The sequence below is a fragment of the Osmerus eperlanus genome, chromosome 22 (genome assembly GCF_963692335.1).
Source record: "Osmerus eperlanus chromosome 22, fOsmEpe2.1, whole genome shotgun sequence".
Lineage (NCBI taxonomy): Eukaryota > Metazoa > Chordata > Actinopteri > Osmeriformes > Osmeridae > Osmerus > Osmerus eperlanus.
Window position 1 is genome coordinate 2476280 of NC_085039.1, and position 17516 is coordinate 2493795.

Sequence of the window (17516 nt, forward strand, 5' to 3'; positions counted from 1 at the left end):
AACAAGCTATTTGAAACAATTGTGTCAAAAAGTCTACCTTTTTCGAAGCATTTGATACATCTTCTGGTCAGTTCATGGTATGCCGAATGTATAGAGACAATTTGATAAATTAAGGTTATTCGACAAATGTTTCGATGGGTACGTGTAAAAAATGTGTTATCATATTAAGTAGTGTACGGCAAGTAAGGCTATGGACCGTGTGTCCCTATGGGAGCTGGGGTTGTTAGAGGAATTGAAATATAGTCTACCCGACCGGTTGGCAATCTACCTGAATGAACCAAAAGTGGATACACTGTCCCAAGCAGCAGTCCTGGCTGACGAGTTGAAGACAGTTTTTGCGGCTCGTTCAGAAGGAAAGATTGCCTCCCCTCCTGTCTCACACCATAGCCATGCAGCCGACACATCACCGGGCTCTAGGGAGTCCCTAGAGTGTTTGTACTGCCATCAGACATTTACATTTAGTCATTTAGCAGACGCTCTTATCCAGAGCGACTTACAGTAAGTACAGGGACATTCTCCCCCGAGGCAAGTAGGGTGAAGTGCCTCGCCCAAGGACACGTCATTTTGCACAGCCGGGAATCGAACCAGGAACCTTCAGATTACTAGCCCAATTCCCTAACCGCTCAGACACCTGACCCCCCCATAATATCTCCTGTCTCCAGACAGGAGATATTATATCTGCTTGTCCTAAACTACTACGTAAATCAATGACTCCAGAAACCCCCAAAAAACCCAAAGATGTTGATCTGGTGAGAAGCATGTCTGGAACTGTGAGTGGGCCGGCCCCAGAATGTCGATCCCAGTTATGTTCCTTTTATTTTTTAAGGGCTTTGTTTCATTGACTGGTAAGACTGAGAACCAGCGGATTGAGAACCAGCGGATATCCTATGGGAAACAGGCACAACACAGTACCTAATTTTGTTGGATGCATTACCCGGGTCACAGGTAATGTTGCAGGTCATTGAGATGGGTTGTGTGCCAGTACCTCTACACCATGTGCATGTAGTCTCCGATCTCGTTAGTGGTTTATTTTGTGTAGGTGTACAACCCGTGCTCCCTGTAAAGGGCATAGACTTACTTTTAGGAAATGACATTGCAGGTGGTATGATGATCCTTATATTAGAGGTGTTGAATTCCCTCAACTATTATTTACCCGATGACCTGGCTAGAGAGTTCCCTGAGGACTTTCCGGCATGCATCGTCATGTTCGCAGTCTCGCCGGCTGAGTGATGTATTAGGTTTGATGTAGTCAGTACTTTGTCCTGCGTTTACCACTTGTCAGCACCCGGTCAGAAACCGAAAGAGGAGTTGCCCATGGGAGAAGAGCTTGTGGGTAGCCTTTGTCTGTCAGTCGTGAACGGTTGATTAATTGCCAAAAGTCCGACCCTACCCTAATTAAATCTTTCACATCGATCAGTTTTCCCATTCGGGCTAGCAAAGACGCTGTTAGGTACTTTTTAGAGGAATGGCTTCTAATGAGGAAGTGGACTAGTCGTACTGGGTCTGTAGTGCAAATGTTGTCAACTAGTGATTCCTATGGAATACCGTCAGCATGTGTTGACCCTGGCCCATGATGACAAATGGTTGGGTCATTTAGGTATAGGAAAAACATATGACAGGGTCCACAGACCTGATTTCATCTGGGCAAACTTGAATACTGATGTGGTTCAATATTGCAACATGTGTCATACCTACCAGATAATAGGCAAACCAAACCAGCACATTCCACCAGCCCCACTTCCTCCCATACCGGTGATTGGCAAACATTTGAAGAGGTGATAATCACTTGTGTTGGCCCTTTACCAAGAACAAGGACTGGTAATTAGTTTATGCTAACAATGATGTGTACAGCTACAAGGTACCCTGAGTCTATCCCCCTTTGCAACATCACGTCCAAAACAGTAATAACAGCTCTTTTTAAGTATTTCTCTACTTTCGGTCTACCCCATGTGATGCACAGATCAGGGATCCAACTTTCTCTCTAAGTTGTTTAAGAGGGTGTTGAAGTTGTTGGCCATAGCACACAATGAATCTAGTGCCTATCATCTGGAGAGTCAGGGAGCCCTAGAATGTTGGCACCAAACCAAGTCCATGTTGCAGAAGTTTTGATTTGACACCAAGTAAGACTGGGATGAAGGGGTGCCTTTTGTGTTGTTTGCTGTCAGGGAATCCGTGCAGGAGGTTCTTGGGTTCAGTCCTGCCGATCTCATCTTTGACCATGCAGTCAGAGGTCCACTGAAAGTGCTGAATGAACAGCTACTCACTCCTTTATCTGTCTGCCCTGCACCCAAAAGTGTGCTGGAATATGTGAGTTGTGTTTGTGAGTGGCTATGTTAGGCTCATGCCCTAGCGAGGGAAGCAATTGCCGCCACACAGAAGGGCATGAAGGAGCGTTTTGACAGGAATGCGGTTTCTCGTAGCCTCCAGCCCGATGTACCAGGCCACACAATGGTACTGGAGCATGACGTAAATGAGTTATTGATCGGTCTGTTATATGGTCTGTGGCCGTTATGGCATGATTAGATGAGGACACTTACTTGCTAAACATTTCCATTTTCAATTCAGAAGAAAAAAAATTTGGGCATACTGTCACTTCAGGTGCAAATGTTCTATCTATTTATAATTCCAGGAATCTGTGTGTGTATCTGTTCGTCATTAAATAAACTAACCAACATCTTAATCACTGGCTGCATCACGGGCAAGGGCACTGCACTAGTCCTATCAATGTTCCAATGAGAAGATTAATGCAGCTGTATACCCCCTTGAGGCTGAAAGGTGAAGGCGCACCGGTGCCTCATCCCAAAATAATGTTTTGTATTGCATTTGTACACTATGGATTATAGCATAAGATCACATCAAAACAATCACATCAAAACAATCGCAATGGCAGACAAATTAGATTATGTATACATGCTAACAAATCACCTGGATCAATGTATTTGAACTTGTGCTGAATAACGGCAATGATTCCGATGACAGTCACCACGGCAACACCAATCATCTGCAGACGGATGTCCAGCCATTGCATGGCGGCGTTGCTAAGGAACAGACAGCGCTGGTTCACATCTAGTCGGCGTTCATTCTCCTCCTCAAACCTGGAACCACGAGAAATATAAGATAACATATTACTGTTAAATTCATGTATGTGGGCTGATCTGAAATTGCACACTGTGCAGCCTTTTGGTCCATCCTAGTAATTACATTCAAGGACTTCATTTATCAATGTACCTGTCTAAAAAACATCCTAAAGCACAAACCTTGTGGCACTGCCACTAGCCCGGATCGTCTCTAGACCGGTGATAGTTTCTGAAAAGTGAGAGTACACTGGAGAGAGGGTGAGACTACACAGGCGTTTTAACTCTCTGGACGTGTAGCGGTAAAAACGTTGTGTGCGGTGGTAGACTAGGGCCAGGGGTATCAGTGGCACTAGGACCCAGGGCAGACCATAGCTCATTACCACCAATATGCCCAATACGCAAAAGATGTTGGCCAGCAGGATGTTGAGGACGAAGGGTAGAGAGTCATCTATGCTGTACAAGTCAGAAGAGAAGCGGTTCAGGACTCGGCCCTGGGGTGTGGTGTCAAAGAATGCCATGGTGGCCTACACATGCAAACACATAAGGAGAATAAAGGAAAGGGGCATGAGTGTATGAGCAGTGACAAATAAGCATTACTATCTAGTTGCCAAAGTAATCAGTGAGGTCCTCGAGGTTGAGATTAAGAGAGATCCAAGTGTCTTCCTTGTTGGTCTCCCCTCTAAGTTGCTACATCTCCCCTCCAAGATACACACTCATTGAGAAGCTCCTCTTAACTGCCCGGAAATGCATCTTACTTCACTGGATTAAAGAGTGCCCACCAACTATTACATTATGGTACAGATCTTTAACATTCTACAACATGAAAAGTTGGTGGCTATTATAAAATGGAAGGAGGGTTTGTTTTTGAAAATCTGGTCCGCTTTCATAGACTACCTACCAGACGACCTCAGGTCCTTACTTATGAGGGGAATTAGGTACTTTTTGGAGTCAGACCAGACCTCCTTCATAGCCCCGATACATTTCATTATGTACTCATATTTCCTTACACATTTGTGCATGTAGTGGACTGGAGACAGTAATTTGTATACTTTCTTAAAGGGGTCATTGATTGCAGAACCGAATTTACCTTGTCACAGTTGAATAACGTCAGTTCAGTGGGTAAAATGGACATACAGTGAACCTCAAAGTCCATTGACACAATTAAAAAATGTAGCTGTAAAACGGTAGGTTTTCTACCTTTTTTTCGCTCTGGTCTGTACCTTGGTCGCGCTGCTATGTGAACTTCCACAGAATTACAAAGAAGAACGTTTTTCTAGCATATTGAAAATGGACTACGGTGGTATATGAAGTGTTCCAGGCTGCACAGGGAATGCTGACACTTTTCAGTCTTCGTAGGAACACTCGACGGGCTGTGATGTTTGTCTATGAGAAGATCCCTGTGCAGTTTGACCCTCAATTACACATTTGCTCGAACCATTTCACCGAGGACAGTTGAAAACCTTGGACAATTTATAGAAGGATTTGCTAAACCGCTGTTGCTGAAAAGAGGTGCTGTTCCAACCGTATGCTCATCACAAACGCAAGCAAAGTATGATTTTGTCGATAACAGTTAGCAATGCTAACGTCTCCTGTATCTAGCATAGGTAGAATGCTAAATACGTTTCGAAACACATCAACATACCTTACTTAGCAAATGACACCTAGCTAGACTAGCTGTAGTCGGCATTAGAAGGGAAGCTTCCGAAAAAATAGCCAGAAAACGGATAGCAGTCTAGCCTATTGCTAACGCCTGTCAAGATAACTAGAGAAAGGCAGGTGCTAGGTACAGGATACGTTAGCATTGCTAATAACTATACCGACAAAATCATATTACAGCTTGCGGTTGTGATGAACACAAGGTCGGAACGCACCTCTTTTCAGCATCAGCAACAAATCCTGCTTTACATTGTCCCAGGTTTTCTAAACGTCCTTGGTAAAATGGTTCGCGCAAATGTGTCGAGGATTGAACTGCACATGGATCTTCTACGCTACGGTATAGACAAACATCATGCCCGTCTAGTCAATGTTAGCTAGACTGTAGCTCACCTGCTTTTTATTAACGCTGATTTGCAAGGAATGCAAGAACAGCTAGATAGCGAAAAGACCTAGACTGTAAACTAGTTTAGCTTGTTAACGCAAGAGCATAGGTAGAATGTGTGATTTAGCCTAGTTTATTGGCAATGGGGCTAATTATTTCATGTTCCTGACTGTTTCATTCAAATAAATAAAACGTGTTGTAATTCTACAATTCAAGATGCATGTTTGTCCAGATCTATTTTTCAGTAAGATAGCTAGAGCTAACTGAAGCTGAATTGAATCACGATAGTTTGTTTGCTAAGCTGTAGTGCTAACGTTACCCACCTAAGGCGATCCTGTTTGCTTCGACAACAGAAGTGGAAACAACTAAGGTAATCATTTCAAATGATATCTAGTCAATCTGTTGAAAACAGTGTTGTGTAGACACAATAGATTTATTTGTACATTTTTATTTCAAGTCTCCACCTTCATGTTTCAGTGAGTGTTGATAGTGTTGCGTCTTTGCTCCGCAGCTTCATTCGTTATAAACCAACCAATCAGCGCGCAGCTCATATTCATGAGCATACCATAAAAGGAGAAAACCGAGCGTTTTTTCTACGTTGTATGTGTTGATTGCTGTCTGTTTTGGGCAGGGGGAGGGTGGGGATTGTTGTTGTGTGCTTTGTAATGTTATCCCTTGTCTAAACCAGGGGTGGGGAACCTTTTCTCTGCCAAGGGCCATTTGGATATTTCTAAAATCATTCGGGGGCCGTACAGAATTATCAACTTAAAAATGTGCCTGCTATATTTGGTCAAACATTTAATTAACTCACCCCTAATGTGATGGCTGGAACTGCTTCTCTTTGGTGAGGTTTGTGGTGTTAGCTGGCACGGATGCAGCCTGCTTTGATTGAGACTGCTTATCGATCTGGGCTGTGTTTCCCGATAACGATGGATTGTAGCAACGATCGAGCAAAAAACGAAACCATCGATATTTCTTACGTGCGTTTCCCAAACATGCTCGTAAGGAGTAGGCTAATCTATGCACTTTCAAGAGTTACGAATTTTCAAGAGACACTTTAGCTACGATGTCTTTAGGAACGGCCCGTAAAACTAAGATTCGTCCTACGATGGATTCTACGATCAATTTAGGCTTACAACGCTTTCGGGAAACGCACCCGAGTGTTAATCAAGCGCGGAGCCATACGTGGTAAACATTCGGGGCTTAAGGCCGAAATATGCTTCTGCGTCTCCGTTTTCGGATGGGCGGGCGCACGGATACGCACGGATACGGACGGATAGACTTTGTTTATGGTTCTCCGTAGGCTGTGGGTGCTGAAAACAATTCACCGCCAGAAGAGTAGGTGGCGCAACGTTTTTTTGTAAGTCGTTGTGGAGTGTTTATTTACCTAGGTTATCGAGAAGTCGGAGCAAATTTACAAATTAGCCGTTTCATCAATAAAATACGCACATTTTCAGCAACTACACTGCCCATTTCTCGTCACATTTTAATTCAGATGCTGATCTACATGTACTGTTTAGCTGAAATATGAATTGTAAAAACTTACAGCAATGGCGGTCAAAGGATTCTGTTCGTCCTGTTTATCACGGCAACCCCGCCCCCGCCCCTGACGCAAGCGGTTCTTAATACTGACCAATCACAGCCAAGGGGGTCTCCGTAGCTCTCCGAAATTACGACGGATAGTTAGAAAATTCAGGAGGTGCACGTCGAGCTCTCCGAGGGCTGACGGAGAGCTCGTAGAGGGCGTTCCTCGGAGACGAGGGCGTTCCCATGTGTCCGTTTTTCGAAAAACGCAGAAGCATATATCGGTCTTTAGCCCATACCAACAACGTATTCTGGGTTTGATTTGCTAGAAAGGAATTCCACACTTAATGCGAGCGCGCGATCAATTTTTTTTGGTACATTGGTACGCAACGCTGTGCGCCTCCACGGTCCTCTTCCACATATTAAAATAGTGCTGCTGCCAACGAATAATGCACCTAATAATATGGTTCCTGCAGTGCCATGGCGGGCCGGACCAAATGATTTCGCGGGCCGCATACGGACGTTCCCCACCCCTGGTCTAAACCAATAAAAAGTTTGTGTAAAAAAAAAAAAAAAAAAAAAAAAAAGCATTACTATCTTCACCATTACATTGTGAACCATTATAATTAATAATACAATAATAATAATACAATAATTTACTATTATTTCACGTTATATCATATATGTGCATAGAAAAGTGAAAATGGCATTTGCTGAAATTCTCACAAAATACAGAACGGTAATTTGTATCTAACTACCCCCAACATGACAAAATGAAAATAATGCCCAATCGGTTTGCATTAGCCATTGTGTTACCATAGACTGCACTCACCTTTAGGACTTGGTCCAAAACTCTGTTGTGGATAAGTGTAGCAGCCCGGATGCCTCCATAGGCAAAAAGAAAGGCTCTAATTGCTGTGAAGACAGTGTTGGCGACGGCTATGCAACCATACACAGTCAGATAAAACTTCACCTCAGAACTTATGTTGGTCACATAGGCAATTTCCATGTAAGTGACCGGGTACCTGGAAATACATACAATGCTGATCCATGTCATTCATGTAACAGCCTATTAACCTAATGTTTAACCTTTATTTAGGCAGGGTTTCCAAAATATCACATTTCAAACTCTCTATTAATTATTCTCAAGGGCTGTATGTCAGTGGATACTCCATCTTAATGGATGGAAGCTGCAGAGCTTCAATGACACGAGCTAATACCAGCTATTAAAGGTCCCATGACATGCTGTTTTTGGATGCTTTAACCCTTGTGTTATCTTCGGGTCATTCTGACCCATCAGTCATTGTGACCCACCGTCGTATTGCGACAACTTTACCGCATACAAAAACAAAGTGAAGCATTTTCATTTAACCGTCGGGTTGTCTCAGACCCCCCACATTGCAAAGGTTAAAAGAAAATTATTTTTATTTGTTTTTGTATTGGGTAAAATTGGGTAAACAACGATGGTTCGTTATGAACCTTTGGGTCATGTGACCCGAAGGCAGCACAAGGGTTAATATAGGCCTTAGTGGTCTCTTAATACTGTATCTGAAGTCTGTTTCCCGAAATTCAGCCTTGGTGCAGAATTACAGCCACTACGAGCAGTCCCACAATGAGCTTTCCTTAGGACGTGCCATTTCTGTGTCTGTAGCGTTAAATGCTATGAGGAGGAGAGAGGCGGGGCTAACTGCCATGCTTTGGTCGTTTGCAAGCCATGTTGTCTCTCGAGGAAAAACCAATATCGCCTTCGCAGGTCGTAGCTCATTTTCTCATTCGCGGGCCAAATTCTCTGGGCGGTCAAAGCAGAGAAAGGGGAGGTAACCTTTGCTCTTATGATGACATAAGAGGAACATTTTCAAAACAGAGCGTTTGAGCTTTCATTTTCTCAAAGGCGGAAAAGAATACCCAGGGCTTGGTTTACACGTATCACAATTTCTAGCCACTGGGGGACCAAAGGCAGGCTAGGGGAACTCATATTAATGTTAAACTAGAGAGGGTACAATTTCTGGGGAAATTGTAGGGTGTGCTTGCTTGCGTCGGTTGCACAGGGGTCAGTTTTTTAATGACATTTTTCCAACTGATATTTCTGTATATTTTCTATAAAAATGCATACTTATTATTTATAAAGATTACATAGATTTAAAAGCATCTTTTTTTGCTGCTCATTTACAACTCAAAATACGAGTGAAGTGTAGAATGAAATAGATGTCTTCTCATTTCCCCTGCAAGAGGCAGCCTCATAGCTGAATCAAAACGAATAAATTTGTCAGACTGGTGTAAAAACTGACCTAATCTCTATGACTTAAGTCATTTTAAGTTGTTCCCTTCTCGTGATATTTTCAGGCATTTAGCCTACTCATATTGCATTCATTCATTAATAAAGAACCCCCTTTGAAGATTATTCTACGACGTTACCGGCAGTAGAAGATGGAATCACGATTCCAACAGTACCATCTGCTAACTGAAAATATGCCCACAAAAACGTAAATAAGCTTGACATTTATTTAGTGGAAAATCAGTCATTCATAAAAGCTCACTGGTAGCGATCATTGTCAGTAACAACGCAAAATGCGATATAGCCCTGTGTGGAGAAGCTGCCCCGGTAAATTGTACTACTACAGTACAGTACTAGACTACTGCTGTGTTCGTCTTGGTAGCGATTGCGTTGGTTGAATTCGATGTAACGTTCCGTTGTACGGTTTAGGCTGAAATTAATTATTTTTATGAACAGATTGACAAAGTTTAGGCTGTGGCAATGAAGTTCAGGTTAGTAGTCAGATAGTTTCACCTATTGAAAGACTTTTGATTTAAGTAAGGGGAGTGCCGAACATGTTCTGTTGCCGTTTGACTTCCTAAACAGCTGTGTAGATGTTTTTGTAGTGTGTCTCGCGTAGGCCTCAGCATTGCAGTGAGCAACACTGGTTTGAAACCATAGGTAATGATAATTTCACCAACAAATCGTTTACTTGTAATGTAATGTCATAATAAATCCTACAACGAAAATGTATTTGTGAGGAATGTTTATTTTAACCATAGATAAAGTCTAGATGTCTTACGGCGGAGTCCAGAACGTCCGCACATAGCGGCCATCTTGCTACAGTCAACTCGCTCACCCATAACATTGTGTTGGTGCTACATGTACTTTTTAAATTACCATAACTTGCTCAATTTTCAACCGATTTTGAAACGGTTTGGTTTGTTATCAACGTCAGATATGTCGTTATGCCACTGCATACGTATGAATATGTTTATTTTATTTTTTTTAAGAATAGAAGTATGCAGTGGCATAACGACATCTCTGAAGTTGACTGTAGCAAGATGGCTTCCATGAGCGAACGTTCGACTCCGTTGGCCGGCAATGCGGACGAGACATCTACCCTTTATATATATCTATGAATTTAACGATTGAAAACAGATGCATCATAGACCACTGTAGTATGTGTTGCCCGGGCAACAGAGGCTAATGTCATGATGCTAATGCTTCAGTGAAATAGTAGACTACCGTTTCCGAAAGTAGATGTGGGCCTACTTCCTTAATAATATCAGCTAATATTGTACATTACATTTCACAATTGTGTTTCACATCACAAAGTAAAATGAGTAAATAGTTATCACCCTGGCCTCTTTGCTTGTGGCGTTTCTGCAGCTGCCTTGCAGTTAAGCTATAGTTAGCCTAGCTAACCCTTGCCGAAGGCAAGCACACCCAATAACCTCCTAAAGTGAAATGTTCATGTCATGGGACCTTTAAAGCAACATGCATGCATACACACTCATTCATTCTTGTGTTGCTAAGCTGTTAGTTCTCCAACTGTTTGCTCACCATGCCAAGATAAATACATAAACTATTTAAGTGTGTAATAAATTATTAACATTTGTGATTGAACTCACATTAGTCCTCCAGATAAGAACAGCAGATGCTGTGTACTGAAATCAGGTGTTTGAAGACTCAGACCAGATCCATTGCACTTCAGTTTGGAGATCCAGTGGGACAACCACCAGTCAGACACATTTTTTGAGGCTGGAGACCAGAATTGGGAGAATCAAATGGAAAGATTTGCATTTTGTCAAAGAATAGATGTGGTTACTCTGCACTGTACCTGGTATATGCAGACTATTCCTTAACTCTGACCACTGCAATTTGGTTATAATTTACAGTCTGTATAACAGTATCTGCTAAATAAAAATTGTAATTTTAATATAAGTTGAGTTCTGTCTTAGTTTTCAAGTTGTCACATTGCGTTGCTGGTCAGTATTGCTTCCTCCCTTACTTTTCCACTCCCAAAATGAAATTATGGTCATGCACTTAACGACCACCTTTCATAAACACAGCTTTAGCCAGCTACACCAATTCTATAGCTTAGGTGGGCAGCTTTTATACAAATTAACTAAATCAACTTGTTACACCAGCATCAAGATGGAAGACTAACATGACAAAAATAAAATGTATGTGGAGACAAGGAACATTTTGGGAAATATTTTGTAATAAACAATAAGTGGGTACTGTACCTTGCATGAAAAGAAGGGACAAAAAGATGGAGAACACCAGAACTCCACCCACGGACCTCCAGTAGGTGTGGTAAACATTCCAGGCCAGCCCACCCACCTGCTTCTGCTCATCCTCTGACAAGGAAGACTCCTCCTCCACACATAGGTCAGTGGATGGACACTGTTCCTCCTCTCGTTCAACGCCATCTTATTGGGTTTAAAATCAGTATTGTCATAGGTCTCGTTACACTCAATAAGAAGAATAAAAAACGATCCAGCTACTGTGTACTTTTTTCCTTTGCATTGCAGTCATTCTTTCGTTTCTTTGTCACTGCCTCCATCAAAGGAAGGATCTCTGCTGGTATGTCTGTTCAAAACCGAAAGGAAAGACATATTTAGAAAAATATATTTGAATTCTAAAGTCTCTTCACTCTAACACTAGAAGCGCAGAGATGGTTTCCCTACTTATTGAGCTGTTAGGGGTCTGTGGTCGAAATTTTAGGTTAAATATGTTTTAATAATGGTAAAACTTTACAGCTCCTTTGTTCATTAATAATGTACAGCCAGTGACTAGTTTAAGTAAGGTTTTGAGGTGCTGAAAGCTTTGTGGGATGGTTTACCCTGGAGGATGGGTAGAGCATCTTTATGGCCTTCTATCTATACAATGGGGATGTTGCTTTTACAGGAAGGGGAGATAATAAAGTCGAGTTCAAAGGATTGTAAGGTATTGCTGATGACTTGGGGGTTTGTTTGAAGTAGATTGGTTTAATTACTTTTGAGCTAGTTGACCCTTACAAAAGGGACAGTTAACCATTTGGGGTAGATGCCTCCTTTAGCTTTATCACCTCCTGACCTGGAGAGAAATTCAGGGCTCCAGACTAACTTGTTGCCTTGGTTGCACTGGTGCGCCTAACTTTTTTATTTAGGTGCACCAGCACAAAATTTAGGTGCACCCAAATTTTTCCTTGCGTCGCCACAATTTCAAGGTCACCTTTTTATCACGCTCCATATACATTCATATATATTATGTAAATGATCTTAAACAAGAATAAGGTTTAGGTAAATATAGGCCTATTTTTTATTTGAAGCACAATCATACTGTAGCCTATATATATATATATATATAAATATTTTAAGTGCTTCACTGAGCTACCAAACTAAAACATTTTAATCAAAATAAAACATTTCACAATAGAAAGTGCTACTGTTTAAAAGTGCTTCCCTGAACTGAGACCTAACATTTCATGGCTCAAAGTCTTATAGCGGGTCCCACCTTGCTGTCGCATGCCCTTCAGATGGCCAACACCTGTAATTTGGCCTTCTTGCCCTATGGCCTTGGCTAAATCATCTTGCCACACTCTCCCTAGCATCAAAATCCTAGCTCCATGGGTTAGCTCCATGGCCCAGCTTCGTAACTCAGGGGTCCGCAATTCATTTTTACAAGGGGCCACATGAGAAACCTGAAATGTGTTGGAGGGCCTCATCAATTTGCTCACTATTCATTTTCTCCCATTGTAAAAAGCAGTAAAGTATATATTTTGATTAGCTGCTAGTGGTTATCAGAAGAATAAGGATATTCTGTAAATATTTATATAAATATTTTAGATTTTGGTGTAGGTCAAATAGGAAAGATTATAGAAGTAATAAACAGTATAAACGGCAACAACAGTGTTTCATTTTATTTGTAACCAGTTAATCTTCACAAACACTGAAAAGTTGTTTTGCAGTATGTTAAAGATGTGGAATTGATCAACTTTATACAAAAAGCAATACGTTTTTTCAGTTCATTTTGTTCTGTGAGAGAAATCCAGTGGGCTTGAACAAGTGCATCGAAATCTGTCTGAATGCGAAGGACAGCTGACAGGTAATGATCAGGGTCTGCAGTTCAACTAGCAAACCATCAGCCCGCGCCCACTGAATCAGTCAAGTTCTTATTATGTCCGCGTTAGCTTTTTTTTTTCACAGCTTTCACTTTGACCTCAGTAAACAGATACTTAGAAGTCCATGTCTTGTTAAAAGTTAATCAGTGGCAAAGTTTTTCATTTTCGAGGGCTAACCAACAGCTAACTCTCCTGTCGGTGAGGTTGCGCAAGCGCACATATGTAAATCGCCTGATCACTGTAGTCTTTCAGGACTACATATTCACTACCGCTCAACACATTTATTTATTTTAAATATTTGATTTACCTCACGCGGGCCGGATTGAGACAGCTTGTGGCCGGTTATGGCCCGCGGGCCATACAATGCCCAGGTCTGCTAAACTGACTCTCTGGTGCTCAGGTCGTAATTTCAATCACACAGCACGGAGCTACAGGAATATCTGGACCACAGCCAATCAGAGGCAAAGACCCGCCCCATCTCTGTCTCTGATTGGTTTAGACCACGATATGATCCAACCATGAGTGTCAGTTCCGTTTTAGGATAACAAACGCTTCGTTTGTGGAGAGACAGCGGATGCGAGGAGGTTAGGTGCACCGGTGCGACCTAGGAAAAAATTTAGTCGCACCCGTACACATTTTGGTCGCACTATGCGACCAAATTGGTCGCACTCTAGAGCCCTGAAATGTGACATCAAAGAAGCCTGGGACCCCTAGGGGGTATTCCAGCTAGCGGCAGGGCTCTAGAGTGCGACCAATTTGGTCGCACTATGCGACCAAAATGTGTACGGGTGCGACTAAATTGTTTCCTAGGTCGCACCGGTGCACCTAACCTCCTCGCATCCGCTGTCTCTCCACAAACGAAGCGTTTGTTATCCTAAGACGGAACTGACACTCATGGTTGGATCATATCGTGGTCTAAACCAATCAGAAAAACTTTGCCACTGATTAACTTTTAACAAGACATGGACTTCTAAGTATCTGTTTACTGAGGTCAAAGTGAAAGCTGTGAAGAAAAAAAACTAACGCGGACATAATAAGAACTTGACTGATTCAGTGGGCGCGGGCTGATGGTTTGCTAGTTGAACTGCAGACCCTGATCATTACCTGTCAGCTGTCCTTCGCAACATGTTTGCAACATACTGCAAAACAACTTTTCAGTGTTTGTGAAGATTAACTGGTTACAAATAAAATGAAACACTGTTGTTGTTGTTTATACTGTTTATTACTTCTATAATCTTTCCTATTTGACCTACACCAAAATCTAAAATATTTATATAAATATTTACAGAATATCCTTATTCTTCTGATAACCAGTAGCAGCTAATCAAAATATATACTTTACTGCTTTTTACAATGGGAGAAAATGAATAGTGAGCAAATTGATGAGGCCCTCCAACACATTTCAGGTTTCTCATGTGGCCCCTTGTAAAAATGAATTGCGGACCCCTGAGTTACGAAGCTGGGCCATGGAGCTAACCCATGGAGCTAGGATTTTGATGCTAGGGAGAGTGTGGCAAGATGATTTAGCCAAGGCCATAGGGCAAGAAGGCCAAATTACAGGTGTTGGCCATCTGAAGGGCATGCGACAGCAAGGTGGGACCCGCTATAAGACTTTGAGCCATGAAATGTTAGGTCTCAGTTCAGGGAAGCACTTTTAAACAGTAGCACTTTCTATTTTGAAATGTTTTATTTTGATTAGAATGTTTTAGTTTGGTAGCTCAGTGAAGCACTTAAAAGATTTTTTTTTTATATATACAGTATGATTGTGCTTCAAATAAAAAATATATTTACCTACACCTTATTCTTGTTTAAGATCATTTACATAATATATATGAATGTATATGGAGCGTGATAAAAAGGTGACCTTGAAATTGTGGCGACGCAAGGAAAAATTTGGGTGCACCTAAATTTTGTGCTGGTGCACCTAAATAAAAAAGTTAGGCGCACCAGTGCAACAAAGGCAACAAGTTAGTCTGTAGCCCTGAGCGGGTTTAGTGAAAACTTTGAGTTTGTTAACCCTGAAAAGAGGCATACTCCGGGTTTTCCGTTCCAGAAAGAGAGGTAACGGAAACTTTTGGTCAGTGTCCATGGTAACTTACTCTGTGAACCTAACCTGCTCGCTAGCAGGTTTTCCATGACAAACTCTGCGTTTCTACCTATCCCCTTTCTGAGCCTGATAGCATTGGCAGACATGGGATATCCTTTCCTGGTTCTGCCGACCAATCTCGAACAAAATTTAATTTTCTTAGTTATACGCCGGGAGAGGATTTTAAGACTGCGATTCGATGTGCTTTAATTCCCTGATGAATACCTAAGTAGGGTTGGGTACCAAAACCCGGTTCTACTATGGAACCGGTTCCTATGCAACCGGTAGGAATCGGACAGGATTAGAACGCAAATTTCGGTTCCTCATTCCGGTTCCACTTAATGTGTCGACTGAAATATTTCCCCTCTGTCGCTTCGAAACGGACGTAAAAGTATAAAACTTTCTCTGTAGTCTACCGTTAGCTAGCTACCGTAAATGTAGGCTACTTTAAAAATACCATATTTTCCCTCTGGGCTCACCAAAACAGACGTAAAAGCATATTAACCATTCACTGCACGTGATCGCTAGTAAACATATTACACTTGCTCTGCTAGTCTATCGTTAGCTAGCTAGCTTTTAGTGCATTTAAAATGTCTAAAGCGAAGCGGTTGAAAGTGTGGCTCTATTTCACAGCCGAGGATTCCGACATCGCAAAATGCAACAAATGTTTCAAAACGGTTACGTGCAAAGCACATCGAATTTATTGAAACATGCAGCGACACACGGGATACTTCTTAAAGCAGAGAGTTGCACCATGTTCGACAGCTTGCGGACATCAGTCCCTGGTCCCGGGACAGCCTCCCCAATTTGTCTGCCCTTTCAAACTCATACCAGTGTGTACAGGCCTCTTCGACACGTCTGAGAGTTTTCTCCTGTGCAGGACATGCCATAAGTCAGGAGAGGTGTCGTATCTTGCCAGAAAAGGAAAATATGGTCATTTTTCTGCAAAAGAACTGCAAAATTTCTGCCGCCACGGTATCAGAAATAGGGCTGTATAAAAGGCCGTCTATCAGCAGTGATTGTAAAGGCCGAATTATACTATTCCGACGAACGGATTTGTTGAATTCATAGTACTCCCAAGGCTGTGGGTGCTGAAAAAAATTGACCGCCAGAAAAGTAGGTGGAGCAACGCTGCCACATGACGTCTTTGGGTGTGGAACCAATTGCGAACCAATCACAGCCAAGGGGTATCCGAAAATGATGGATTAGCAGACGGTTAGTCAGGAAAATCATGAGGTGCACGTAGAGCTCTCCGAGGGGCTCGGAGAGGGTGTTCCACATCGGAGAGGGCCTTCCGTGTCCGTCTCCGTGAAAACGGAGTAGTATATTTTGGCCTTTAGAGTGCATGTCGGAGAATAGCACTCGGTGTGAAGCACGCGCTTCACACCGCAGTTGAGATTGCATGTGTGCGTCCTTGAGAACTGTAAGTCGTATAACTTATGTTGTCAGTTCATTTAAGCCTGTTATTGTATTAGTCTATAGTTCTTGCAAATTTTTATTGAGTTAAATGGTGATTTTCGTTGTTTTTATTCTTCACCTGCTTGCTAAATTGCACGTGTCTGTTGATTCGATAGCGATTGCTGCCCTTGCTCACGTTTGTATTTTAGGTGCATTATTATATATCCTTAAGTAGTTACAATGCATTAAGATGATGTAATTAATAGTGGGTTTATTGTTATTATTTGCTACAGAATGCTTAGCCTATCAAGATCAAATGAAGCAGACAGTGTACACACATGCTTTCGAGGGGCCTACCTTAATCGATAGGCTAGGCTACTGACCATTTACAATAAGTTGTTACGTCAATTATTAATTGGCAGCATTTATGCCATTTAGAACATACTTTATGAGTGGAAGGTGTCTTTAAGTAGCCTAACCTTATTGCTTGAGGGGAAATAGGACAAAAATATGTTCAATATTACATAAGCCATTAGACTATTACATTAACCTGCTCTAACTGTTCTGACATAAAAGAGTCTTTCTTTTATGTCATTTTTTAGTTTTCAGAATAGGAATCATTTAGGAATGGGAATCGTTTTAAAAGTACCGGTTCGGCATCGGAATCGTAGAAATCCAAACGATACCCAACCCTATACCTAAGTTAACGTTACCGTTTCCCGTCACAATCTGTAATTTATTTTAGCAACATTCTCAGCCCTTACATCGTTAATGTTACACATTGTGGACGTGCACTCAGAACCGGCCAAATGCTTTTTGGCACTGAAAGAAAGACAAATAATTAGGGTTCCTCCGGTAGGAGAACCCTAATGGGCCACTTTAGACAAAAGGTGGCGCTACAGGCCACGCCCCAATTTTCCCATTTTCAAAGTGATTCCATTTGCATCCCATTTGTCCCAAAATTCTGAAATTAATTACATATGCCTTATTTCCCATGAGGAACAAAAAAGCCTCAAGAACCTATAACC

General features: G+C 41.9%; 1 protein-coding gene across 3 annotated transcripts in view; it reads right to left on the reverse strand.

Moving 5' to 3' along the window:
• The window catches only part of abcc10 (ATP-binding cassette, sub-family C (CFTR/MRP), member 10), a 56942-nt gene that overhangs the window by 7607 nt on the left and 31819 nt on the right, over positions 1–17516 (reverse strand). For all 3 annotated transcript variants that reach the window (XM_062447867.1, XM_062447868.1, XM_062447866.1), the window contains 6 exons: positions 11414–11491; positions 11146–11331; positions 10528–10657; positions 7472–7664; positions 3258–3601; positions 2926–3095 (listed from right to left, as the gene is read on the reverse strand). In XM_062447867.1, the coding sequence (XP_062303851.1) occupies positions 2926–3095; positions 3258–3601; positions 7472–7664; positions 10528–10657; positions 11146–11331; positions 11414–11491 (1101 nt within the window). The remainder of the gene's footprint in view (positions 1–2925; positions 3096–3257; positions 3602–7471; positions 7665–10527; positions 10658–11145; positions 11332–11413; positions 11492–17516) is intronic.